We start from the raw sequence: 27,786 nt of genomic DNA, 5'->3' as shown, positions 1-27,786 counted from the left end.
TTTTAAAGTTTGGCAACCTGAAGAATTTGTGATAGTCTGCCAAGACAAAAATTAAGGTATTACGTTAGCACAATGTTCTGCAGAATGCACTTTTATCTTCTAAACACTCAAAGCTAAAGCTGATGGACTTTGGTAGACAAACTGAAAAATTACAGATGCACCAGAACTTTCTCTTGCCTCTAAACCCAAAGGCACAGGGGGAACAACAGGGGTATTTTTCTCTCTCTCAAGGAGTTTGCTTTATACAAACTTAAAAAGAAATGAACATTCTGAGCTCCTAGGAAATGCTCAGCAGTCAGTGCCACAGGAAGGAAGTTTCTCTATCCTTTTACCCAGAAAAGAAATGTCAATGGAAATAACTAAGAGCGTTGCTGCATTGTAGCAGTTGTTGCAGCATGGCAGCCCTTTGTACACTCTTGTGCCAATAGTGATTTCTGCAAGCTGATGAATATTGTGTAATCTCAATGTCAGCTGTCTGTGCACATACTCTGCCGGCTATAAACAAGTCTATATAATACACAATACCGTGCAGCACAGGAATGTATCAGCCCTACATGCAATACCCCACTCAGTTCCTGGGCTTGCTTCTGGAACTGCTGTTGCAGCACTAATGATTGCTGCTCTGTGCACTGAAGTAGAAGAAAATGTGGCAAAGATTCTGCAGAAACTGCTGAGTAGCTGCACAAGGTCCCATATACATATCTTCAAATAGCTGCTGTACGTCTCTGCCAACAGCTTCTAAGACCACTTGATGGTACACAAACATTCCTTCTATAGTTAAAAGGAAACTAGCAAGTTCATTAGACTTCCTCCCCCAATGCATACAATAAACTTTATTTCCCCACAGTGGAGGCCACACGAAAAGTTGCTTCCATTCTGAGAGGGATTGCTAATTCCAGTGGTTATCCCCACATTAACTACAAGAAAGGAAAAAACAAATACAAGAGGATCTGGAGAGAACAGACGCCTGGGTGGCAAATACAACTAAAATCATCTTTGAAAAACTATAGCCAGTAAATGTGGGGGGAGAATCTAAAACAGCTATTCAAAAATACATCCTGCAGCTGCACCAGCATTAATAAAAATAAAGAGTTTACATATAATTAACTCAGCCTCGCCTCCACAGAAGTTACAGCAGTAAATCTATCACTCATACTGTGCTAATCCAATCAACTTTACTATGAGATAAATTTCCTTTGTTTACAAGCATAACTCACATGCGCAATGGAAGTAAGTTAAAATAGTCTCAATTCCCATGCTCTAGTTGTAATGAAATAGCAGCATTTGTGTTTTGTAAGATTGCAGCCAGGGCTGCAGGCAAAAATCACTCTTCTGCAAACCACCACCCAAGGAAGGACTGGTCTGTCTCAGCAGATTAATGGAGTATGCCTTTGGCTGATGGTGGGATCATATTTCACTATTGGAAATCACTGGTGACATGGCACCTCCTTGAGTGTTCATCAGTCTAGCTGTGAAAGCAAGGTATAAGGCACTGTTTGCCAACTTTAGATAGACTTGTCAAGTACTTGTCCACAATTGCTGGACACTCATATTTCTAATCTCACCTTTTTCTTTTGTTAGGAAATGAATTGTATACTTAATGGAGGTCTGTGGTGGCCTCTACTACTCCATGAGGGCACAGAATGATATCCAACTGTGGAGGCAGAACATAGCTACTAACCTTAAATCTGTATGCAAAGTATATTAACTGTAGACAGTAATACCTAATATTGAGAAGTTTCTTTTGGATGAGTTTTACATTTTTATGATTCTATGATAGGACAATCTATGACATTTCTAGGATTTATGATAAGTCATGCTCTCTGCAGCATGGTACCAAGTCAGTAGGCTGCTGAGGACTCACTAGCTGGCTCACTAAAGGTAGAGGAACTTCATGGAACAGATTTGCCTCTGGCATTTAATAAAGGAACACCTTTATTAAATTGTAACCTTTTATATAGAGGTTTTATAAAAATGTGACAGATGATGTGAGTCCATTAATGTTTAAAATAAATAATGAAATTATACACTGACAACACTGGTTTGCTCTAGAAGCATTTTAATTTACAAACAGCAATTCCCATTGACTTATTATTTATACCATAAAAAAGCAATGTACAAGCAAGAAACAAAAATTCTTCAGAACAAAATAAAGCAGCACATGTCACAAATCTAAAACAAAATGAATACAAGTGTAAAATATCATTTGAATAAATATTTTAAAATCCATGCTATAAAATAATCCTTAATGGCAAGTTATTAGTTGTTACAGCATCAGCTTAGCTAGCTTCATTTACTTCATATGGTGATGAAGTGTGGAGTTGTGAGGTTACCAGTTTATATTGCAAGATAATGACACTGAGTCAAGTCATTCAAACTGTTCAAATATTTATCATAAACAACTCTACAAATAATAAAAGTTATTTAAAAATACCATTTTCTGTTAAGGGAAATAAACACTATTAACACTGTGCAAGGAAGTAGTGAGTTCTACCTCTAATCAGACATCCAACCGAAGTCTTGCAATACGAGTCCAGAGGCTGAATTCATAATATACGTAAATTGGGGAGGCAGCAATTTGTTTTACCTGCTGTAGCAGTAAGCTGCCTATACAAGCTATAAGCAAGCCTGCTCAGTTATCAGTGCTTCACACCCTTTGAATACAAACAGGAACAGAACGGTCTCAGGCTTACTCTGCTTAAAATTTGTATGTAAACTTGCATAATTAAGTCAATATTCATTGTAGGGATAGGTGAATAATACATTGGGCTTCTAACTATATTAAATATAATTATTCTGGCACTTGTTAAAAGATATGTAAGAAATGCACAATGGTTATACACTTTGAACATTTTGAATGACTTTACTGAACTTCTGGTTCAGTCACTGAGTATTTGAAATTTACAATTCATGAACTAAACAGATTCATATAAAGAATTTACACAGTTCCCAAATACTTTCAAATATAAAATTTAATAAATAACCCTGACCAGTCTAAAAGCACCATTCAAGGGTAAATTTCCCTTGGAAAATAGATTAGGTGTTGCATATTTGAGTCCCTTTCAATGGTTTCATGTGAAACCCTTTCAGAAAATGACAATAAAAACAATCACAGTAAACTAAAATAAAAGATTTGAATAAGATACTTTAAAAATGGTAAAGCTCATTCAAGCTCAATCTTTTCCCAGCCCCTGGTTGTATTCCTGCTGTTCTTCCCATACTTCAACCCAAAGAAAAGTTATAACAGGCCTTACTGTTTTGGCTAGAAGTAAACTGAAGGCTTCAGCATAAAACATTTCCTCATGCTTGGGAAGATTATAATATTAAAAAACTATAAATTTAGGCCTACAGTATATTCTGATGAACAGTGAACAGACAGTATCCTTTATGCTATGTCGCAATAAAATGCAGAACCATTCATGAGGTTCTGTTGACTACAGCTAAACTGAGACACTAAGGTATTTACAAACCTATTTTCTAAATGTATTTACAACTTTAATAGAAATTATATGGAAGATAACTGATTAGGAAAACTAAAATAACTGTTTGAAACAAACCACAATCACTAGCAACAGTATAAAATTCTTTGTTTTCACAGTTTGTAATAATAGGTTAAACATCTAGAGGAAAGGACACTGTCACTGTTTTCACATTTGTCTATGTAATTCAAAAGGTAGATCAAGAAGAGACTCAATTATGAACCAGCCTTATATAGTTTCACGATGTATTTTACTGCCAAATATTTCTTCACATCACTTATTTTATTGACTTCTGCATTTATTGTAAATGAAACGTGTAAGTTCTATACGGTTTTAAGTTAGCGCAGAAATAGGTACTGTACAGTACTTTCAAAGTCTGCTTAAAATAACTACATAAGATACTTTATCTTGGTGAACTTGTAAAATGAACTTCAAGTGGATAATGTTTTATGTTTCATGGTAATGTTAATCCTGGCAAACCATTATGTGACAAGGCACAATTTAATTGCTGCTGCCAGATCTGAAGTTCATTTTATACCAGATTCACACACTTTATAAGTTGAAATGTAATATTCAAAGATGCTCTATGCTGGCCTACATGTATACATCCTTTGAAGCACTGCTGAACCTTACAGTACTGTGTTATGGCTTGATAATCCTTAACACTGCTAGCAGTGGAAAGGGTAAATGTTATGCCAAAATGAATAGGAGCAAGTGGAACTTGCAAACTGTTGAATCATGATATTGTAGAAAAAGTGATGATTTCCTGCCCCTTAACAGTCCCATTGCAATGTTTTGAACCTGAACCTGTACAATCAAAGTGATGTATATTTTTGTCAGAGACAATTTTGGATAAGTCACTCTTTGGTAAAATCAAACCAGTTGAATAAATGTATAGATACAAAGAACTATATTTAAATAATGTTAAGACTGTGACACAATGACAAAGGTCAAGAAATACAAAGTTAACAGCCCTTTCCCTACTCCCCTCAACTCACACTACTATGGAAATAAGCCAACCCAAAGGCACCACAATACAAGTTTAAGATAAAGGATCAAGCTTAACTCTACATTTCTTGGCTTTTCTACGTGTCTCAAACTTAATTTTATCAAAACACAATTGTTTGTATTTACTTAAAAAAAACATTTATGTAAGAAAAAACATTTATCTGAAACACCAACACGTGTTTAAATGGTAAACATGTAGCAATCTAGCCTCTCCTTGATGCACACAACTGTTTTCCATTAATGGAAATAGGAGTTCTTCTGTTGCTTCAGGGAGGAACAAATCCCTTATTTAGGCAGTTTTAGGAGGAAAAGGCAGATTATGTACCCGATTTAACTAAAACTGCTCCTATGGAGCAGCTGGGGTTTATAGTGTACGTCTGTATTTAGTAACATTAATCCTTATTGCGTACTGACACAATATTAAGAGATAGTGTATTTTAAAAGTTACTGCACAAATATACCTCGGACTCATGGACTAAGGGCCTGAAAAATATTTAAAAATCCCACACAAAGTTATTTGAGTTATAGGAGCCCAAAAAGCATTACAAGCCAGCAAACTTACCTTTTTTGCTTTCCTGTAACCAAAAAATGAGCATTTTTTTAATTTTAAAAGTTTAATAACATAATCACAAGAACATTAGCAATCATTGCAAAATGAATCTGAATAAAAAATATACGCCCAAATCTACATAAAGCTTCATTCTTTTGTATTTTTAAAAACATGATTAACAGAATTGTACTTCCTTAATTCTGCCAATCAAATAGAATTTTATACAGTAATGTTTGCCAGCCATGTTTTTAAGGTCTCTTTGAAGCTATCATCTCATTGAACAGATTTTGCTTTTGTTTCACTGTTACCATTAGGTTTCACATTTACTATACTATACTGACCTAAGTTGATAAAGGTAAACATAGCACCACATAAGAACCAAAAAACAAAAAACAAACACATTTGGTAATACAAAACGATTTAGAGTATTCTTAAAGGTTTTGTTATTGGTGGTCTCTTTATGAAGAAAACATTAACTGTTGAAATAATGGGGAAGCCATAGTGACTCTGTAATACTCACATATATAACAACAGACATATTGCTCGCAATTCCCATATAGTATTTTTACAAAAAAAAAAAAGTAAAAATTCCAAGGGCTGAGACGTCACTTGGAACTGTAAGTAGGAAGTTACTGTGCACCTGAAACAGCTCTCTGGGAACAAGATAAAATACTGCTTGGAAGTACTGTAGTTTAAACTACAACATCCCTTTCCAGCTAACATTAGCCAACCATTTAGAATGATCAAGTTAGATTTAGTTACCTGGTATGTTTCTACAGTACAAAATGAAGGTAGATTCTGAGGCCAGTAAAAACACATTTAAAACCACAATGCTACTCTTGGGTTTGCTAGTATAACAATACAAGTTCTATAAAAAAGATCAGCACCACAGGTTGTCCAGCTTGTACTCTAGACAACTAACAAAAACCCAAACGATTCAACCATAATTTAATAGATTTATGGCATTTGGTTTACATATCTGCTATAAAGCAAGGATACTTAAACAAGGTTATTCACTTTGCTCATTTTTGGACACAAAGTAATATTTTAATAAACTGAAAACCAAGTAACTTTCTTCTAAAAAAGAAAAAAATATCCCAGCAAAGTCCTAAGTCCTAGGTAGAGATGAGACTTAAGAGTTGAAAGCCTTGTACATTATATTAACTTTGACATACTCTTACATTCACCCCAACCAGAATAGGAAAAGTGAAAGTGTTTGTTATATAGATAAGTTTGTTATATATATATATAAAATTGCAAGCTACCAAAAAATAGCTATTTCAAAAACTAAAGAAGTTTCATTGGCACCTGGAGGAGACTGATGAGAAAACAGTCTTTCCCCATAGTGCTGCATAACCCCCATTATTGGGAATGGAAGTTAGGAAGCACAATGATGGAGAATATACCCTCTTACTGTATCCAGCAGGGCTGCTAGTCTTATTTGAATATCCTTCCCTGATGGAATTTGTGTCTTGCCAGATCAGCCAGTAAAGAACAATTTTAGCCTACTTCCCCCTCTGGACACCCAGAATACTCTATCCTTTATACTTTAAGCATCTTCAAGAGTGAAAAATACCTAGCTTCCTTCAGAAACCATTTTGACCAGATTTCCAAAAGGTCAGGAAAATTAAAAGAGACTGATATACCTGTACTGAAGGCTATTAAAGAAGCAAAAATTTTAAAAATGCATTGATTAATGTGCTCTGTTTGGGTTGCACTTAGAACTTAGTATTTTAATCAGGTGTGTTAGACACTGTGTGAATTTCCATACTAGAATCCATAGCTTCAGAGGCTGAAGTGTCATTATCTATTTTCTGTTCAAGAAATGCTTCTGTTCTTTCTGGAGATTCTATCCTGTTTCTTACTTCTGCTACCCCAGGGTGATTTTTTCTTAAATGCTGATTTAGCGTCCCTTGGAAAGGAAAACATTTCCCACAGATCTCACAGCGGAAGGGTTTATCATCCGTGTGGCCACGAATATGATACTCAAGTTGGTCCTTGCGTGTGTATTTCTTCCCACAAAACTTGCACACAAAAGGGGTAATTCCCATGTGTAATCGCATGTGTCGATCAAGGCTCCCTTTCTGGTTGAAAGACTTTCCACAGTAAATACAAATTAACCTCTCATTGTATGGATACCAGTGACCTCTTGCATTTCTTTCCCGTGGACTGCTTTCATATCCTGGGTTACTCACTATGGTTTCACCATCAGCCCCTTGCATTAAGCCCTGAATATCACTATGTAAGTGACCAGCGGATACCCGTTTTTGGCGTGCACGACCTCCTCTGAAACAGCTCAGCATGGACCTTGAAGGACTTGAATTGCTCAGGCTTCCAAAGGTTTCTGACATGCTAGTAGCCTGGGATGAGGCATGGGAAAATGAATAAACATGTTGTAATACAGATCCATAGGAGCCTACATTTACTGCAACCACTTGCTCTCCATCAACCATCTCAGTATGGTATCCATCATCGCCAAGTGAGGAGCTATCAGAACAACTTGGCCGGTCAGATTTTTCCATTTTAACCTTCACCTCTGCAATCTGGCTCTCCCTTACTATCAGGTCCCCTTGCTCATGATCACCTTCAATCTGAATTTCATATTCAGAGACACTTCCACTGCTTCCTCGATCTGAGTGTCCTTCTTCGTGCAGACGACTGCGTAAAGTCTTCCCTGTAGTAGTTTCCATCCTTAGATCACTACCCGCTGTTGGTCGTGGCACCTGAGAGCAATAAGGAGGAGATATTTCAACAGGATTGGCAAAGTAGCTGCTATCTTTTACTCCATTGTGGCTTTCTTGAGTCTCTTCAGCACCAACAGTGACAGAGTCAACATCACCAACACTGATCTTTGAATGGATACTCTCCAATATCTGTGTGCACTTGTCAATGACGCATTGCATCTGTAGAAAGCTAGCTGCAGTTAGAAAACTAACAACATCCTTCAGTTGCAAGGACATCCTTCCAGTGTAACAAAATGAAAGTAACTGTTCAAAGACATTAGGGTTTTTAATAACGGATATTGATAAGCCACTCATGGTGCTTAATGCTGAATGATCACGGAAATATGGAGAACTGGCAGCTAGAACAGCTTTATGGGCTCTAAATGGCTGACCCTGAATATGCACAATTATATCACATAGCTTCCCTTGCAGACGAAGCTCATTTAATTGGCTCAGAACAGTGTTGCTGTACTCTGGCACATCAAACTGAATGAAACTGCTGCTGTCCATTTCTACTGATGTAGAACGTAATCTGTGAAAGAAAACAAAAAGATATATAACTCAGGATTTATACACATTTTACATTTCAAAGATAAGTGCAAACACATGGTTAAAGTGTATGCTGTGTGTAATAAATTAATTAAAGTTAAAATAAAAGGTCTAAGGTACATCTTAAGGCCTGGAATATTTTTACAAGCGGTTTCCTGTCTCCTATTTACATCTTTGTCCACTGAATAATTGTCTCCACTATCTACAATTCAGTGGCTCTTATATAACAGGACATATCAATGGTTCTTCATGAGTGTCCACATCCAATCTAAAAGTAGCTTTATAAATACAGGGACACAATTCCACATTCCAATTGGGATGGAAAGGGCAACTTCTAACGGGGGCCCTGGAAGCTCTCAGAATTATGAAGGATAAATGTCAAAATCCATAATCAGTCAGTCCCAATCACAGCTTCAAGGGGAGATATCTCACTCTATTCATCCTAGGAAAAACAGATTCTGAAGCACAAGTTGGCAGCCCCCCAATCCACAGGCTGGGCTGGAGTGGAGACAGGGCAATTCGGCACAGGAGGAGCTGGTACCAGTCATGCTCTGCAAGCCAGGAGAGGGGGAGGGGGAGAAAAAGGGGATGTTCACTTTGCTTATGGAGGAGATTGGGCTCCTCAGAACCACGGTATCCCATGACAGCAAGTCCCACCTATATACCATCAGACATCTACAATGGAGTCCCACCTACATCCATTGAACTGTGCATTTTCTGCTCCTCACATGACAGAAGAGCCGTGTCACATCTCCTGCTTCATCGCTTCTATAGCGACCAACACTTCCAGCCCCCTTCGCCAATCACAGCTGCCATCCTCGAGCACTGGGGCAAAGGAGCATGTCAATGGATGAGGTTAGAACAGAGCTGCAGTGAGACAGGCAGGTCCCTGGGGCTATGCTAGGTAGGTTAGGGAGTGAAGACTCCAGGATGCCCACAGGGCTCTTGCCACGGAGAATTTCAGGGAGTGCAGACAGTCTCTGGGTCTGGAGCCTGAACTGTTCACACATGGTATGAAGCATGGTGCGTGGGGGATGGCACTGCCAACCCTGCCCTACCCAAATGGCATCCCTGTTATAATATCAGTATCTGGCAGGAATGGTAGAACAAGATTAAGGAACCTGATTAATATTAAGCTGCCAGCAGGAGTCATAACCTCTCAAGTGCGTGCTGCTTCCCACTATGCCCACCAATGATTCAGCCATCAAAGTAATTTTTCTGAAACACTTATTTCATAAAGTGCAACAGAGTCTTCTAGAGTTTGTTAAAGAAAACCAAAAGCCTACAAATTGTTTACTTCTTGTGATCAGATTTTTTGTCTAGACATTTCAGATTTTATTGGGATATTAACTGTTCTCTTCTAATCCCATTTATAGATCTTGAGTAGCAACAACAATGCAAAGGAGCAACTATCTAGAAAGTCAAAAAACTTCCCCCAAACATTCTCAACATGTGTCTGGAAGTGTTGTTCGAAGAGGCTCCATAGAAAAAAGTAAGTTTCAAAGTACAAAAACTAAACAAAGGCATTTCTGCAATTTTTTGCTAGAGATACAAATGGGCGGGGGGGGGAGGGCACATAAAAGGAGAAACGGTATGCATCTGATGAAGTGAGCCGTAGCTCACGAAAGCTCATGCTCAAATAAATTGGTTAGTCTCTAAGGTGCCACAAGGACTCCTTTTCTTTTTGCGAATACAGACTAACACGGCTGTTACTCTGAAACCTGTCATTATGCAAGGCACTGCATTTAGCCGTATGGAGTGGAAATCTATCAACTGCATGAAAAAACTTGCACAGATACAGACAGACATCATCTTCCTTTCCAAATGCAAACAGATGGACATCGTACCAAAAGGACTGAAGGTAAAAAATCCATTACAATCTACATACCACACAGACTATGCTGACAGCTTGTGCCACACGCTCTCAAAGAAACTGCGGAATCACCTGATCAACATCCTCTACAGCAAACAGGGAAAGATTAAGAATGAGCTCTCAAAAATGGATACTCTCATAAAAAACCAACCTTCCACACAAACTTCCTCGTGGCTGGATTTTACTAAAACTAGACAAGCCATTTACAACGCACACTTTGCTTCTCTACAAAAGAAAAAGGACACTAAACTTTCTAAACTACTACATGCTACAAGGGGCCACAGCAATGGTTCCCTCAACCCACCTAGCAATATTGTTAACCTATCCAACTATACTCTCAGCCCAGCAGAAGCAGCTGTTCTATCTCGGGGCCTCTCCTTCTGCCCCTCCACCCCCACGAACATGATACAGTTCTGTGGTGACCTAGAATCCTATTTTCGACGTCTCCGACTCAAGGAATATTTCCAAAATACCTCTGAACAACATACTAATCCACAGAGGTCTCCCTACCAACACTACAGAAAGAAGGATTCTAGGTGGACTCCTCCTGAAGGTCGAAACAGCAGACTGGACTTCTACATAGAGTGCTTCCGCCGACGTGCACGGGCTGAAATTGTGGAAAAGCAGCATCACTTGCCCCATAACCTCAGTCATGCGGAACGCAATGCCATCCACAGCCTCAGAAACAACTCTGACATCATAATCAAAAAGGCTGACAAAGGAGGTGCTGTTATCATCATGAATAGGTCGGAATATGAATAAGAGGCTGCTCGGCAGCTCTCCAACACGAGTTTCTACAAGCCATTACCCTATGATCCCACTGAGAGTTACCAAAAGCAACTACAGCATTTGCTCAAGAAACTTCCTGAAAAAGCACAAGATCAAATCCGCACAGACACACCCCTGGAACCCCGACCTGGGATATTCTATCTACTACCCAAGATCCATAAACCTGGAAATCCTGGGCGCCCCATCATCTCAGGCATTGGCACCCTGACAGCAGGATTGTCTGGCTATGTAGACTCCCTCCTCAGGCCCTATGCTACCAGCACTCCCAGCTACCTTCGAGACACCACTGACTTCCTGAGGAAACTTCAATCCATCGGTGATCTTCCTGATAACACCATCCTGGCCACTATGGATGTAGAAGCCCTCTACACCAACATTCCACACAAAGATGGACTACAAGCCGTCAGGAACACTATCCCTGATAATGTCACGGCTAACCTGGTGGCTGAACTTCGTGACTTTGTCCTTACCCATAACTATTTCACATTTGGGGACAATGTATACCTTCAGATCAGCGGCACTGCTATGGGTACCCGCATGGCCCCACAGTATGCCAACATTTTTATGGCTGATTTAGAACAACGCTTCCTCAGCTCTCGTCCCCTAAAGCCCCTACTCTACTTGCGCTATATTGATGACATCTTCATCATCTGAACCCATGGAAAAGAAGCCCTTGAAGAATTCCACCATGATTTCAACAATTTCCATCCCACCACCAACCTCAGCCTGGTCCAGTCCATACAAGAGATCCACTTCCTGGACACTACAGTGCTAATAAACAATGGTCACATAAACACCACCCTATACCGGAAACCTACTGACCGCTATTCCTACCTGCATGCCTCCAGCTTTCACCCTGACCACACCACACGATCCATCGTCTACAGCCAAGCTCTGCGATACAACCGCATTTGCTCCAACCCCTCAGACAGAGACAAACACCTACAAGATCTCTGTCAAGCTTTCTTACAACTACAATACCCACCTGCGGAAGTAAAGAAACAGATTGATAGAGCCAGAAGAGTTCCCAGAAGTTACCTACTACAGGACAGGCCTAACAAAGAAAATAACAGAACTCCACTAGCCGTCACCTTCAGCCCCCAACTAAAACCCCTCCAACGCATTATTAAGGATCTACAACCTATCCTAAAGGATGACCCAACACTCTCACAAATCTTGGGAGACAGGCCAGTCCTTGCCTACAGACAGCCCCGCAACCTGAAGCAAATACTCACCAACAACCACATACCACACAACAGAACCACTAACCCAGGAACTTATCCTTGCAACAAAGCCCGTTGCCAATTGTGCCCACATATCTATTCAGGGGACACCATCACAGGGCCTAATAACATCAGCCACACTATCAGAGGCTCGTTCACCTGCACATCCACCAATGTGATTTATGCCATCATGTGCCAGCAATGCCCCTCTGCCATGTACATTGGTCAAACTGGACAGTCTCTACGTAAAAGAATAAATGGACACAAATCAGACGTCAAGAATTATAACATTCATAAACCAGTCGGAGAACACTTCAATCTCTCTGGTCACGCAATCACAGACATGAAGGTCGCTATCTTAAAACAAAGAAACTTCAAATCCAGACTCCAGCGAGAAACTGCTGAATTGGAATTCATTTGCAAATTGGATACTATTAATTTAGGCTTAAATAGAGACTGGGAGTGGCTAAGTCATTATGCAAGGTAGCCTATTTCCTCTTGTTTTTTCCTACCCCCCCCCCCCCAGATGTTCTGGTTTAACTTGGTTTTAAACTTGGAGAGTGGTCAGTTTGGATGAGCTATTACCAGCAGGAGAGTGAGTCTGTGTGTGTATGGGGGTGGGTTTTTGGAGGGGGGTGAGGGAGTGAGAGAACCTGGATTTGTGCAGGAAATGGCCTAACTTCATTATCATGCACATTGTGTAAAGAGTTGTCACTTTGGATGGGCTATCACCAGCAGGAGAGTGAATTTGTGTGGGGGGGTGGAGGGTGAGAAAACCTGGATTTGTGCTGGAAATGGCCTAACCTGATGCTCACTTTAGATAAGCTATTACCAGCAGGACAGTGGGGTGGGAGGAGGTATTGTTTCATATTCTCTGTGTATATATAAAGTCTGCTGCAGTTTCCACAGTATGCATCTGATGAAGTGAGCTGTAGCCCACGAAAGCTCATGCTCAAATAAATTGGTTAGTCTCTAAGGTGCCACAAGGACTCCTTATCTATTTAACTGGTGATTCCCTCCCTTCAATAGCTTCCACAGCATACACCACTTTCTGATTCCAATACCGTCATTGATCAGATGTCCGCAGCATTAAAATTGCTTTAGTTATTTCTTCTCTTTTCCTTCTGAAGTCCAAATACATTACACATCCACTGCACCTGGTTTCTCTAGCAGGAAAAACCGGAATCCCAAGGTCAGTACTGCTTATTGGCTTCATACAGAACACATCAAATCAAGATACTTTAATATACCACTGGATCTACCTTCTGTTTATATCTTAAGTTATGTGCTGTGATGAGATATATGAAAGATATGGAATCTAATTTAAATTTCACAACAGCTAATGAACTCTCCTAAAAAACCTTAACACCTACCAGGAGTAGACAGCAAAGTAAAACCTGCTAGAAGCAACACAGGATTTCTCTGCTATGTCTAGGTGCCATCCTCCACTTAACCCTGCTACACAATCATCTTCACAGGTGCCAGCACTTCTCTAAATCAAGACAGCAGGGCAAGCAACATCTGAAATCAAATATAACAGCATTCAACGAAAATGCAGTTCATTGTTTTTCCTCTTTCTTTTAAAGTGATCCCAACCCCTGCTTAGTTGGAAGTTAAGATCACTTCAGAATTATAGTATGATGTTTTCCTACTCCATTTGTCTAGCAGTGACTCTGTAAGGCCTGCTACATAGATTTAGGAAACTAAAGTTTATTAATAATGTAAGGCATATTTAACAATTCTGATATACCTACCATGGTTTTCCAGCACCATGTACCAGCAAGAAACAAGGGGGGGGGGGGCAGGAGGAACTAAGCTACTGGCACAAGGGTAACTTTTTACCTGTTTATTTGCAGTTTTTCTATGTTGGCATATACTTCCAATCATTAAACAATCAGTCTGAAAAGGGTCACTGTGTTGATTCCAATGTTTTCTGAAAAATTTAAGGTTTTGATTTTAAGAAGTTTTTAGCCCTTTTGTTTTCTGAGATCACTTCCCATGCACAAACTGATACACTTACTACACTGCTACCTTCCTGAGTCTGTAGACAGACTGAAAAAATAGCTTAAACATTTTACTTTAATTCTGATCCTTAACATAAATGTCTGTGAGGGAGAGGAACAAAAGAGATCACTCTAGGTAGTATGGCAGATCTCTGGGGAAGTGAATCACTTTTACTATAAAATCTTGCGCAATCAGAATGAGTGGGTTGGACTAACAGCAGCAAAGGACAGGAAACATGTTTTGCATAATAATTTGTTTCCTGGTGAGTCAGATCCAATATTTTATTTGAGACAGTCTGATTTGCTGAGACAATTATTGCATATAACCATAGTGATTTCATAATAGGTGCTGATATTTAAATGATATATATTAAGGCTGTCTATCAATCACAGTTAATTCACAGGATTAATTCAAAAAAATTAATCGTGATAAAAAATTAATAGCAGTTTTAATTGCATTGTTAAACAGAATACCAATTGAAATTTATTAAATATTTTTGATGTTTTTCTACATTTTCAAATATATTGATTTCAATTACAACACAGAATACAAAGTCCACAGTGCTCACATTATATTATTTTATTACAAATATTTGCACTGTAAAAATGATAAACAAAAGAAATAGTATTTTTCAATTCACCTCATTCAAATACCGTAGTGCAATCTCTTTATCGTGAAAGTGCAATTTACAAATGTAGAATTTTTTTGTTACATAACACTCAAAAAAAAAAAACAAAAACGTAAAACTTTAGCGCCTACAAGTCCACTCAGTCCTACTTCTTATTCAGCCAATCACTAAGAGAAACAAGTTTGTTTACATTTATGGGAGATAATGCTGCCTGCTTCTTATTTACAATGTCACCTGAAAGTGAGAACAGATGTTCGCATGGCACTTTTGTAGCCGGTATTGCAAGGTACAGGGAGTCCTCGGACTTACAACACAATTCGTTCCTCAGAATTGTGTTGTAAGTCGAAACCGCTTTTCCCATAGGAATCAATGGTATAAATGGGGGATTGGCTCCTCAACCAAGGCTTGATACACTATTTTCACCACAATAAACCAGATTTTTGTACTAAATGAATTATAGATGACTAATTTCAGAGAAGCAGCCATGTTAGTCTGTATGTAGCAACATTAATGTATTTATTCGGTAAACAGCATTCAAATAAACATATAAAATCACATATGCTTTGACCTTCCAGAACTTTTTGAACAGGGAGACAGGCTGGGCAGACAGCCAGGGAGGCAGACAGGCAGCAAGGCAGGCAGCTCTCAGAATGTCGGCAACATACTAACTCAGAATTGGGCTTGCTTTTTAAAGAGTTGCTTGTAAATAACTTTGTGGTAGCGTTATAATGAATGGAGCTGGAAGGGGGTCCCTTGCAGTCGCCTGTCTGATCGGCTTCCATGGCCATGGTAGCTTGTTGCCGGGTAGCCTTGCCACTTGTTTTTCACTGGCTCCCAGTCCCGGTCTCAGCCAATCAGAAAGCTTGAACAGTGAAATCAGTGATTGGCTGAAGCTCAGCACATTATGTGTGCTGTTCTCCCTGCCGGATTTCATCATAAGGTTGAAACAAGCATCGCAGGGGAGAAACGGGCGGTGAATTGAAAAGTGTCATAAGTGGCGTCCGAGGACTCCCTATATTTACATGCCGATATGCTAAACATTCATATGCCCCTTCATGCTTTGTCCACCATTCTAGAGGACATGCTTCCCTGCTGATGACGCTCATTAAAAAAATAATGTGTTAATTAAATTTGTGACTGAACTCCTTGGGGGAGAATTGTATGTCTCCTCCTCTGTGTTTTACCCACATTCTGCCATATATTTCATGTTATAGTAGTCTCGGATGATGACCCAGCATATTGTTTGTTTTAAGAACACTTTCACTGCAGATTTGATAAAACGCAAAGAAGGTACCAATGTGAGATTTCTAAAGATAGCTACTGCACTCAACCTGAGGTTTAAGAATCTGAAGTACCTTCCAAAATCTGAGAGATGAGGTGTGGAGCATGCTTTCAGAAGTCTCAAAAGAGCAACACTCTGATGCAAAAACTACAGAACCCAAACCACCAAAAAAGAAAATCAACCTTCTGCTGGTGACATCTGACTCAGATGATGAAAATGAACATGTGTTGGTCTGCACTGCTTTGGATCATTATCGAGCAGAACCCATCATCAGCATGGACGCATGTCCTGTGGAATGGTGGTTGAAGCATACAGGGACATATGAATCTTTAGCGAATCTGGCACTTAAATATCTTGCAACGCCAGCTACAACAGTGCTATGAGAATGCCTGTCCTCACTTTCAGGTGACACTGTACACAAGAAGCAGGCAGAGTTATCTCCTGCAAATGAAAACAAACTTGTTTGTCTGAATGATTGGCTTAACAAGAAGTAGGACTGAGTGGACTTGTAGGCTCTAAAGTTTTACATTGTTTTATTTTTGAATGCAGTTATCTTTTGTACATAATTCTACATTTGCAAGTTCAACTTTCATGATAAAGAGACTGCACTACAGTACTTGTATTAAGTGAATTGAAAAATACTATTTCTTTTATCTTTACAGTGCAGATATTTGTAATAAAAAATATAAAGTGAGAATTGTACACTCTATTCTGTGTTGTAATTGAAATCAATATATTTGAAAATGTGGAAAACATCAAAAAATATGTATATAAATAGTATTCTATCATTAACAGCACGATTAAGTGCACGATTAATCTTTTTAATCGCTTAACAACCCTAATATATATAACTTCCTCCTATTAAATTTCCTGCTTAATTTTTAAAATACGTTCAATTAACAAAAGACTTAAAAATTATAACAAGAGAGTACAATCACCACATCTGGAACAGGGCGTACCTACCCTGTATTAGTTCCAGATGGGTTAACCACACTCTGTGGGCTGAAGAAGCCATGCCCTCTCGCCCCTGCTTGGCATGCTCAGACTGGAACCAGAGTGTAAAAGGGAATAGCTCAGGTTAGTCTGGGCTGACCACAGAGGAGACTGGATTGTCTTGCAGGCTCCTACCAGGAAGCTGCCAGGTGAACACCGAGCTGACTGCTGAGGCCGACGGAGGACAGACTGCTGAAGCTGTGAGATTGCAGTTACTGGAAGTCAGGGTAGGAAGTGACCCAGGGATCAGGACTATAGCAACGAGAGACCAAGACTAATCACAAAACTACTGGTTCCTTGGGGCCTGGGTTGGGACCTGGTGGAGAAGGGTAGCCTGGATCCCCCTACCCCAACTGCACCCACCACCGGCTGCAGTCACCCCCCTGAAGTGGCGGGCTTTACTGTCAAAGGACAGCTTTATTGACCCTGGCCACTGGGCCACGCTGCCCTGGCAGAAGGACATCTCTACTGACTCTGGCCTTGAACTAGATGAGCCAATAAACAGACTCTAGCCACTGGACCACGCTGCCCTGGAAGCCAGCACCACTGTACTGACACAAGATAGTAAGCCACTTGAGCTGTTGAATCCCCATTTTGTTTCCCCCATAATCTACCCTGTGACAACATCCAATTACAGTAAGTACTAAATCACTAAAAAAAATTGTCTATGCCAAAAAAGTTGCACAGATAATGCTTCTACTTCGCATAATAAAATTGACAAAATGGGTCTGAAAAAATGACTTTTCATTACAAAGCAGTAGCAAAGTTTCAGAGCAGCTGTAAAGATTAAATTTTATAATTTCCTTTCCACAACCCTAAAACTTTCTGATTCCATTGTCTTTTAATGGAAAACACTAACTAATGAAATCCTACTTTGCAGCAAGCTTGGTCTTTACTGGAAAGTAAAGAGCTGTACTAATGACATGGAATTCCTGGAAAGAAGAATCCCAATCAGTGAATGGAGATATTCCAATAGGGACAAATAATGCTAAAATCTTTGAGAATTTCTATAATATTGAATTTTAGATGGTGAAATATTTACTATATATACACAACCTTACTACATTTCAGAAAAACATGTATGCCATCAAAATGTACGCGGGAAGTCTGAAATATCCATTTAAAATAATTTAGAAAACTATTTTAGGTATAGTCTTGTGTATTAATTATATATAATACAGTGCAAGGAGTATGTCCGGTCTTCACTAGAAAAGGTTTGCTATTATTGCGATGATGGCAAACTCTCCTAGGGGAGAGACTCAACTTATACCAGTGCCCCGAACAAAATAAGTTATACCGGCAAAACCACTCTTCTGCCAGAAGATTGCCATCTACACTAGGGCTTTTGACACTACACACCACTATCTGACATTGCTATACTGGCAAAAGAAAGACTTAACTGTAGTCCTGGCCATATTGCCACTGCCATGTAGTTCAAGGAACTAAAACAAAATATTAATAGATTTTTGAGCCCCCCCCCAGATGTTCTGGTTTAACTTGGATTTAAACTTGGAGAATGGTCAGTTTGGATGAGCTATTACCAGCAGGAGAGTGAGTTTGTGTGTGTATGGGGGTGGGTTTTTGGAGGGGGGTGAGGGAGTGAGAGAACCTGGATTTGTGCAGGAAATGGCCTAACTTCATTATCATGCACATTGTGTAAAGAGTTGTCACTTTGGATGGGCTATCACCAGCAGGAGAGTGAATTTGTGTGGGGGGTGGAGGGTGAGAAAACCTGGATTTGTGCTGGAAATGGCCTAACCTGAAGATTACTTTAGATAAGCTATTACCAGCAGGACAGTGGGGTGGGAGGAGGTATTGTTTCATATTCTCTGTGTATATATAAAGTCTGCTGCAGTTTCCACGGTATGCATCTGATGAAGTGAGCTGTAGCTCACAAAAGCTCATGCTCAAATAAATTGGTTAGTCTCTAAGGTGCCACAAGTACTCCTTTTCTTTTTGCGAATACAGACTAACACGGCTGTTACTCTGAAATCTATTTCTAGGCTTAATTTGTCTATCTGGAGCTTCTAACCTTGGGTTTTGTTAAAGTGCTATCTACTATCAAATATTTTCCTCCATATAGATACTTGCAGGCTGATCAAGTCACCAATTAACCTCCTGAATAAGATTAATAGATGAAGCTTCTTAAGTCTCTCACTATAAGGTATGTTTTCCAGACCTTGAATAATTCTTCTACAGCTTTTCTGAACCCTTTCAAATTTTAACATTATTTTTGAAGCACGGACACCAGAACTGAACAGAGTGTTCCAGTAATGTCTCACTTATGCTGTAAACAGAGGTGACACCACTTCCTTACTCCTACTTGCTATTCCCCTTCTTATACGTCCAAGGATCACACTTGCCCTCTTAGCTAATGCATCACATTGCCTTACCTTATGGTTCTATATTGCTATCCACCAACATAGTATCTTGAGTGCATCAGGAGCTTATGTTCAATTGGTTATCTATCATGACCCTACTTCTTAGGACAAGGTTAAAATTACTTCAGATAAGAGTAGTTTCTTAAACTAACATACAAACAGCAAGGTCTACCCCCCCTCCCCCAATCTCATTTTTCAATTTAAAATAGTGAAATCAATAGAAGGTGATGTAATATACTTGGTATTGAATTTCCATGCCTATAATGGTAACAGCAGGAAAGCACTGAGTAACTACTATATGGAGCCACACACGTGCCAAGCTCATATTTAATTTCTGCTTTTAAATCTGCACCTGTTTAGTTTCATTCATTTGCTGATACATACCTGTCTGTTAAAACTGTTTGTGAATCATATGAGCTGTACTCACGTATTTAAATGTATGGAAGCCAAAGTCCTGTCCCATCATCATTAATATAACCATAGACAAAAACATTAAAACATGTGGTTACTGCTGTAACAAAAGTGCAAAAATAAGTTTTCTAAGTATTTCTCTCTCAGTCCCAATCAAAATTTAGACTGAACTATCATCAGCTGTAACCTCATACTTTGTTTTGAAGAAAAAAAAAATGCTATCATAACACTGAGATTGGCTACAGCATTCTGATTCTGACCAAAGTACAGGAGAAAAGCTGAAAGAAAATAGTATGCTGTAATGGATATTCATGAAGACCTCATCTTAACTTTAAAAGATTTGAGTGCTTACTCCACTAATTTGTTAGAATCTGAGAGAACTTTTTTATGCAATCTGACATCTTATGCAGCACTACTATCACTTATGAGGACTTTTAAGTGTTTTTCACTTAGAAAGATGACACTTTGGGCACTATGATCAGTGCTGAAAGTTTTAGAGCCAGATCCTCAACTACAGCTGGACTGGAAAATTAGCTTAAAGCTCACCTTTGCATTCCTCCAATCTTGCAGCTGCTGTGGGCAGTCACCAGGTTAGAGCTGCCTAGAGGCTGTTTTAATTTATGCCAGCTACTAAAAGGGCAAAGCAGTTGAAATTGCCACCAGATATTGGTGCAGTATAGGGCCCCCTACTAGGTCCCCTTTTCTTCAGTCACATCTCTTTTATGTCCGTCCTGGAGAGCAGGATTGTGTAGGAGCCTCTATGCCAGCTCTATTCCACTGAAGGATTTCCCACCTTGCACTGGGGTGAGCCTCCCAGCCCCTTATACACTGGCTTTATGGAGAGAATCTGCTAACAGTGTGACACAGAGTGTGTTTGCTGTGTCAATGAATCTGGCCCTCAATCTTGTAAGAACATGAGAAAGCCATATTGGTCAGATCAATGGTCCATCTAGCCCAGTATCCTGTCTTTCGACAGTGGTTCTTCTGCAGTTAGTAAACAAATAGCTTTTTATTAAGTACTGATCTTCCTGGAGAAGACAGCTTCTTACAGGCCAAAAATAACTTCGATTGTTGTATTTAACCACAAGCACTTGTACTTCACTTTATATTAAGTATACTAAAAATATAGAGTATTGCCCACTGTTCAGCCATTCCTAGGTTTAAGCTGCTATTTCCCTGGAAAACTTTTGTCTTTCGTCTTTCAAAAAGCACTGATAACTGTAGTTTGTTTCTATTTAATTCAAATGAAGTAAGTAGAATATATTGATTATATATATTTCAAAACCTATTGCACTAAATAAAAGGGACTTTTCCAGAAGATTCATACAATTAATATATGTTCAGAATAAGGTCTTGGCTACTTTAGACCCATGCACATAAAACAAATTCTATAAGGGATATCTGTATCTATATATAAACGCACACCCACACACACCCCCATACATATTTCCCTATGCAGTTCATATACTGCAGCTTCACCCCACACCTATATTATTCCTTCTTTGTAAACCATAAAATAAAAAGATGAATGATCGGAACACTTTTTTCAGAACACCTTTTTAAGCTTACCGGAACAGATAAACTGCTACAAAATATTAATCTTAGTGTATTGATTATATTTGTCTAGAGGTCTAGCATAATATGAGAAGTTTGACTGTACATTGCATACACGAGGACTAACATTTAAGAATTGCTGTGCATGAAGGCAAAGGAGTGCTGGGGTAATCAAAAACCTGCTGAAATCATAATGTCTGAATGGCCAAGTTGAGAAACAGGTAACCGGGCAGCAGATCACCTGTCTACTCAAAAGTTCTCTACTACGCTTCATATTTACCAATGTGTGTCAAACATGCCTGGTATGGGATATTACTGGTACAGACACACCTCATAACTGTCCCTCATTTCAAGGGAAAAATCAATCATTTTTGTCTCAGAGTTACTTTCATTCTGCACAAACCTGGTGCCCCATCACTTATTTTTTTAAATTATTTATGTCAGAAATAAAGAATCATTAAACCAAAGTTAAATAAATCGTTAATTTACCCTAAAGGAATAAATCCCACAACAATTTCTGCATGAATTTATTTGTATCCTTCATTTTGAATCTCTCTTATTTGGGCCTTGGCAAGTTGCAAAGTACGGGTACAAAAACCAGAGTACACAAATGTAGAATTCTGATCTCAGTACAAGCAACAATTTATTGTGAGTCACTAAGAAAGTGAACGGGATCTGGAGTTAGCCCCTTGGTCCAGAAAGATACCACAGCACTACTGAAAAATGTTGCAATTTAGTTCAGTAACATTCTGCACTTTTTACTGTTGCACTAAAGCTTCATTTTGTTTACACTTTCTCTATAGCATAGAATGTAGTTTTTCTATGTATCTTTTGTATTTAAAGGTAACATCAAAGCACTTTACATTGTACTGTATTAGATACTGGCAAACCAAGAGCTGTCATGCACATAAAAATTCCTCATGCTCCTTGGATGCAGGAATGCCACATACTGTCGGTGGAACACTGGTTATGACTCCGGGATATTCCCTGAAATTTTTAAAGAGAGATACAGTACCTTTAATTGCTATCTCATCAGCCACACAAGTAGGCAGAAACAGACTTGGATTAATGTCATTCAAAAGGACTTGCATATTTATACCTGCCTCTGAAAATTTCCACTACATGCATCCAACGAAGTGGGTATTCACCCACGAAAGCTTATGCTCCAATACGTCTGTTAGTCTATAAGGTGCCACAGGACTCTTTGCCGCTTATTCAAAAGGACATCATCTGTAATAATATGACAATACTGCACTTCCAACATTAAGGAGATCAAGTCTCTTAAAACTGGAGGAATATAGAAGTTTGTGATGTATTTCTTAACAAATTTGATTAAGCATCGTTTCTTGACATAACTGGGGGGAAAAATCCCATGTCCCAAAACCAAATACAGAAGTCAAAAGATGCCAAATATTTTCTTTCAATTGTTAAGAAAGGTGTGTGTATGGGTCACATAATACAGACCCCTTAAGCTTCCCACAACACAAGGCAACAAGACAATGAACTAAAATTCCACTTGGCAGGGGTCAAAAGTTATACTTTCATGGTTTTTGATGTACATGTAACTGAGAGGGCTACCTGAAATAAAATTTGTGCGTGTGTTGTGGTTTTGAAAGTTCTCTCCTGGGATCAGTAAATTAACACACTGTTGTTTAGGACAGATGGAACCATAGCGTCTCTTGTAATTGTAAGCCTATTAAAAATAACTGGGCAACAATTCAAATCATGCCTCTCCCCTATTTTCCAAAAAAACTCCAAATCCCAGCTCCTGAGAAAAAGGAGCTGACAGAATACCAGGTGTAGGAAATGCTGCAGTATCCAGTCCCTCCATTTTTGTGCGCAGGCAGGGTATTGAAGATTATAAATTTCAGAGAGAAAAATTCTTGTTAATTTCAATCTTTTGCCCAATAGGAACTAAAAAGGGAAATAGTAGAGAGAGCCAATGTGAAGGTGTCCTCATCACACACATTCAGAACAGATCCAACACTTTGGTGGTAAGCCCTCTATCAGAGGAGCAATAATATGTAATTTTTATGGCTAGCCAAAAAACAAGAATTCCATTTTGCAAAACAGATTTAGCTTTTACATTGTTTCCATTCCACATTAAGATGAAACCAAGACCTTTCAAAATTTTTCCTGATAAAACATGAGACTCACCCCAATAGCCAACAGCTCACTGAGACGCTGGACACACAGATGCATGTCCCTGGTTAGTGTTCTCTTCGCTGTAACAACCTTTTAGTACAGGGATTTGATCCTACGTCTCTCAAATCCCAGACAAGTGGCCTCCCAACAGAGCTATAGCCATTTTGGGGCTCTCTCACATTGGAGCTGTTCTAATTTGCATAAATTAACTATTCATTAGGTCCAACAGAGTGACTATAATCCAGTGATTAGGTCCAAATTCCTGTTCCAAATCATCAGGCACAGCAGGGACATGAACCTGGTTCTCCCACATCCTAGGTGAGTGCCCTAATCACTGGGTTATTGGCTATTTTAGGGCAGTTCCCTCTTACACCAGAAATTCTATGCTGGATTTAAGAAACCTTCCCAATGAAAGTTTTACCAAAACCAATAATTTCCATGAAAAGTTTCAGTTTGACAAATCAGCATTTTCCAGCTAAATTTTTGAAAAATTGAGTTCTGTTGAAAAAAATCCCCACCAGCAATAGTAATTTAAGCGGTTGGTTAAAAACGTTAATAGTGTAATTTTAAAGACGAGTGCTTTTAGTTATTAAACTAGTAAATTATTAGATTACAAACACACTATACTTTGCAATGCACTGAGAATAGTGTGGCATCTAGACATAGCAATTGGACACTAGAAATATAGAAAAATTTAAGACTTCTTCTTTGAGCAATATTACAACAGAGAAAGTACTTCTGAAACAAAAACATGAGGACTGCTTTCCCCCTTATTACCGCTATGTGCGCTGCTGGCTCATATAAAAATGATTATAGTGAAAATAAACAGGTAAAGATTCAAAGACCAGGAGACAACAAAGTTTTCATGATCAATTCAAGTTTCAGGTCGTCCGATTTTAGCTCAAAAAGTCAGTTTACATGTAAACATAGATATATGTACACATCTAATTCCAACAACAGCAATAACCATATCAGTGAAAGGCTGGAAGTAAAGAAGCTCTGTACACAAAGGTTAGGCGCCAGACAAGTACAACGTATACTTCAGAACCATAAATGTGCTTTGAAATCAGCAAGATATTTAACAAGTAACCATCTGCGTAGTCTTCATTTTGTGCACATATCTGAACACTTATGCAGACACCAACATTTCCATTTTCACCATTTATAGTCAAGTATTCAATGGTTCCTAAATCACAATTATAGCAAACTTTTGTCCAAATTTGAAAAACCAGATGTTTCAACAAGCCACTTGCAACATGGGAGACAATTCTGTTAGCACAATCTGTTTTGGAAAATACATATCCTTTACTTTGTCAAAGCTAAACTGTGAAATAAATTATTTTTAATATTTTACGCTATTATTACAGATGAAGAATATGTAATTAATGTCAGTGACATGTTCTGCTGGTTTTCTAATTTCTCACGTACAGCTAATAACTTTTTACATTTTAGATAATCAGACATCAGTCATTATTTTCTTGATGTAATAGCGTTTTAGAGCAATGAAAATTAATGAAGTTAGCCATTTATTTAGGTATGATAACAAAATCATCGCTACAGTACATTAAAAGAACATGACATCCATCTGTACTTTCCATGTCAGTACTCTCCATCTCTCCCTTGTTACACCACTTTCTTCTAATTGGATGTTTTTTTATTATTATTCAACAGTTTCCATAAGACCTGTATACTGGCCACTCTACAGTTGTCATTAAGGGGAAAAAGGGATGGCAAAGTGCAGACACTTCCTGATCTCAGGCAGCTACCCAAACACTGACACTTTCAGCCACAACCATGTCCGCTACAATGTCTCTCTACTTTGCAATGCGTTGTACTGTAACTATTTTTAACTAAGCAGTGGTGGCCTCCTTTCCTCATCTTTAAAATCTAGTCGTTTTTATTTTATTACAGATTGCTCTCCAAGTTTCGAGAGGAGAGGGAGAAAGGGAGCTTTAAAAATAAATTCAAACCCAGCAAGCTTATTTTTCTCTAAAAGCGGCAAAGAGTCCTGTGGCACCTTATAGACTAACAGATGTATTGGAGCATAAGCTTTCGTGGGTGACTACCCACCTCGTTGGATGCCTGTATGCTCCAATACATCTGTTAGTCTATAAGGTGCCACAGGACTCTTTGCCGCTTTTACAGACCCAGACTACCCCTCTTATTTTTCTCTGAGTTCCTGCAATAAACTAATGTATGCATAATGGAAGGTTTTTAAAACTGCTTTAGACATCTTTTTCCCAAAGGGAAAAACAAACGTCTATCTAGACTGAAAATTAACTACAGGCTTAAACTCTTGGGAAGCAATGTTTATCGTCCGTCTGTCTGTCTACCCTTAAGCATAAGCGGTTCTATACCAGCCAGCATAAAATATTCTTGTTGTAGTCGGAGGGCTCCATCTGAAAATACTAGCTTTACAGAAAGCTTCAATATTTATAAGCCACGGCCTCCCAATTCACAGGCCGAAATTAACTGAACGGATCAGTGACGTTGGAGGCTGGCGCGCTCCGAGCAGGCTCAGGCACGGAGCGCGCGCCCGGCGCACGAGCAGCCCCGGGCCGGGCAGCTCGGCCCCGCAGCGCCCGCACCGTTCGCCGGACAGTTTCTCCTGCAGTGCTGCGCGCTGGTGCTCGCCGGGCGGCCCGAGCCCGCGGTTCCCATGCCGATTTCCGGAGGGTCGGGCCCCCTCCCGCGGCGAGCGGCAGCCCGGCAAGGGGGCGGGGAACGGGGCAAAGCAGCCAGCGAGCCCAGCCCGGGGCAGGACCGCGCAGCCAGAGCCCGCGATGCTGCCCATCCGCGGCGCCCGAAGCAGCCCTGCGGCGGGCGGGCGGGCCCCAGGCGAGGGGCAGCGGCCACGACCAGAAGGCGGCGGGGGGGCGGCAATGCCCCGTGAGGGGCCGCGGGAAGAGCAGTCCGCGCCCGCCCCAGGGGAGCGCCCTGCCCGGGGGGCTGCACCGGGACCCCGCGCGCCTGGGGAGGCCTGGGCTCCCGCCGCGGGGGCTGCGGCTCCGGGGCAGAGGGAACGCGGCCGGCCCCAGGCCCTCGGGCCCCGCGCCCGCCGCCGGCGGCTCCTCACCTGGGGGTCTCGGGGTCTCTCACATGGCGGGTGCCCGGCCCGGCCCGCTCCCTCTCAGCGCCGCTTCCCGCCCGCTCCCACAGCTAGTTGCACCCGGAAGTGGTTCCCGAGCAGCAGCACTTCCGGGTCACCCGCAGACCGAGGCGGGCGAGGGCCGGCGGCTCCTCCGGCCGAAGGGCGGGCCGAGTCCCGCCCCCGCGGCCGCCCTCTTCACGCGCCGGCCGCGGGCCCCGCCCTGCCCCCGCGAGGCCGAGGCCCGGCCGCGGGGCCGCCGCCGCGGGCCGCAGGGGGCTCCTGGGTCCCACCCGCCGCTCGGACCCGCGGGGCGGCCCGGTAACGTCGCCGGCGCTGCAGGGCGAGGGCGCCGGGCGCCGGGCTCCGGACTCCGGGCTCCGCTCCCTCGGACGCTCCCGCGCGGATGCTTCACGCGGCCCCTGGGCCGGCGCGCCCTGCCCCGCTCCCAGCTGCGCGGCTGCCGCCCGGGGCGCGAGTCCCTTCAGGAGGGGGCGTTTGCAGCCAGCCGCGCCCCACTGACGCCCCGTCGGAAAGTGGCTCCTGCCCCGGGCTCGGGCACTGGCACGCTGGGGCGGGAGCTACCTGCCCCTGGCGGGCTGCTCCGAGCAGGGTCCTCCGGCTGGCCCGGGGGCCTGGTGGTGGTCAACGCCGGATAATTTTCAGTTGGAGGTCACGTTTTAAGGCCTTTATCAGGAGAGCTAATGTGCATGTGTGTTAATGAAGTGTACTTTAGGAGAGCCTAGTCCCCTTAAAAATAAAATGAACACAATGCTATTCCCGGCTTCTTTTAATTCTGGTTGGGTCCCACTTTTTGGGCTCTCTCCCAACCGGCTTAAGGGCCAGCGATCTCAATTTAAACCTCAGCTCACGGTTAGTCTGAGCATCATGAAAGGAAGAAAAGGCTTTTACCCATCCTAGTCATTAGAGAAAGTTGTACAGTGAAGTACAACAAATCAATGGGGGCTGCCTTTTTTTTTTTCTTCTTTTTATTGCTCATGATTCATGCAATAGCAGGGTAGATAGAAAATTATACACAGCAGAAGTACGTGTCCTCTACTAACATGTTTGTTTTCTACCTGCCCAGGCTCAAAGGTGTAACAGAG

At 40.8% G+C, this 27,786-nt stretch overlaps 1 protein-coding gene across 2 annotated transcripts; it reads right to left on the bottom strand.

Moving 5' to 3' along the window:
- Positions 1-2,076: 2,076 nt before the first annotated feature.
- Positions 2,077-26,749, bottom strand: ZBTB34 (zinc finger and BTB domain containing 34). Of its 2 annotated transcripts, none has more exons than XM_077835945.1 (2): positions 26,669-26,749; positions 2,077-8,292 (listed from the first exon to the last, which is right to left on the bottom strand). In XM_077835945.1, the coding sequence occupies exon 2, from the start codon at positions 8,268-8,270 to the stop codon at positions 6,771-6,773; it is 1,500 nt and encodes a 499-aa protein (XP_077692071.1). In that variant the 5' UTR covers positions 8,271-8,292; positions 26,669-26,749; the 3' UTR covers positions 2,077-6,770. The 2 variants fall into 2 exon arrangements, with proteins under 2 accessions (XP_077692071.1, XP_077692072.1); XM_077835946.1 differs by lacking the exon at positions 26,669-26,749 and adding an exon at positions 13,568-13,637.
- Positions 26,750-27,786: the final 1,037 nt, after the last annotated feature.

This window comes from Eretmochelys imbricata, chromosome 16 (assembly GCF_965152235.1).
Source record: "Eretmochelys imbricata isolate rEreImb1 chromosome 16, rEreImb1.hap1, whole genome shotgun sequence".
NCBI lineage: Eukaryota > Metazoa > Chordata > Testudines > Cheloniidae > Eretmochelys > Eretmochelys imbricata.
The sequence above is the reverse complement of the archived record's forward strand: the minus strand, read 5'-3'. Positions and strand labels throughout refer to the sequence as shown.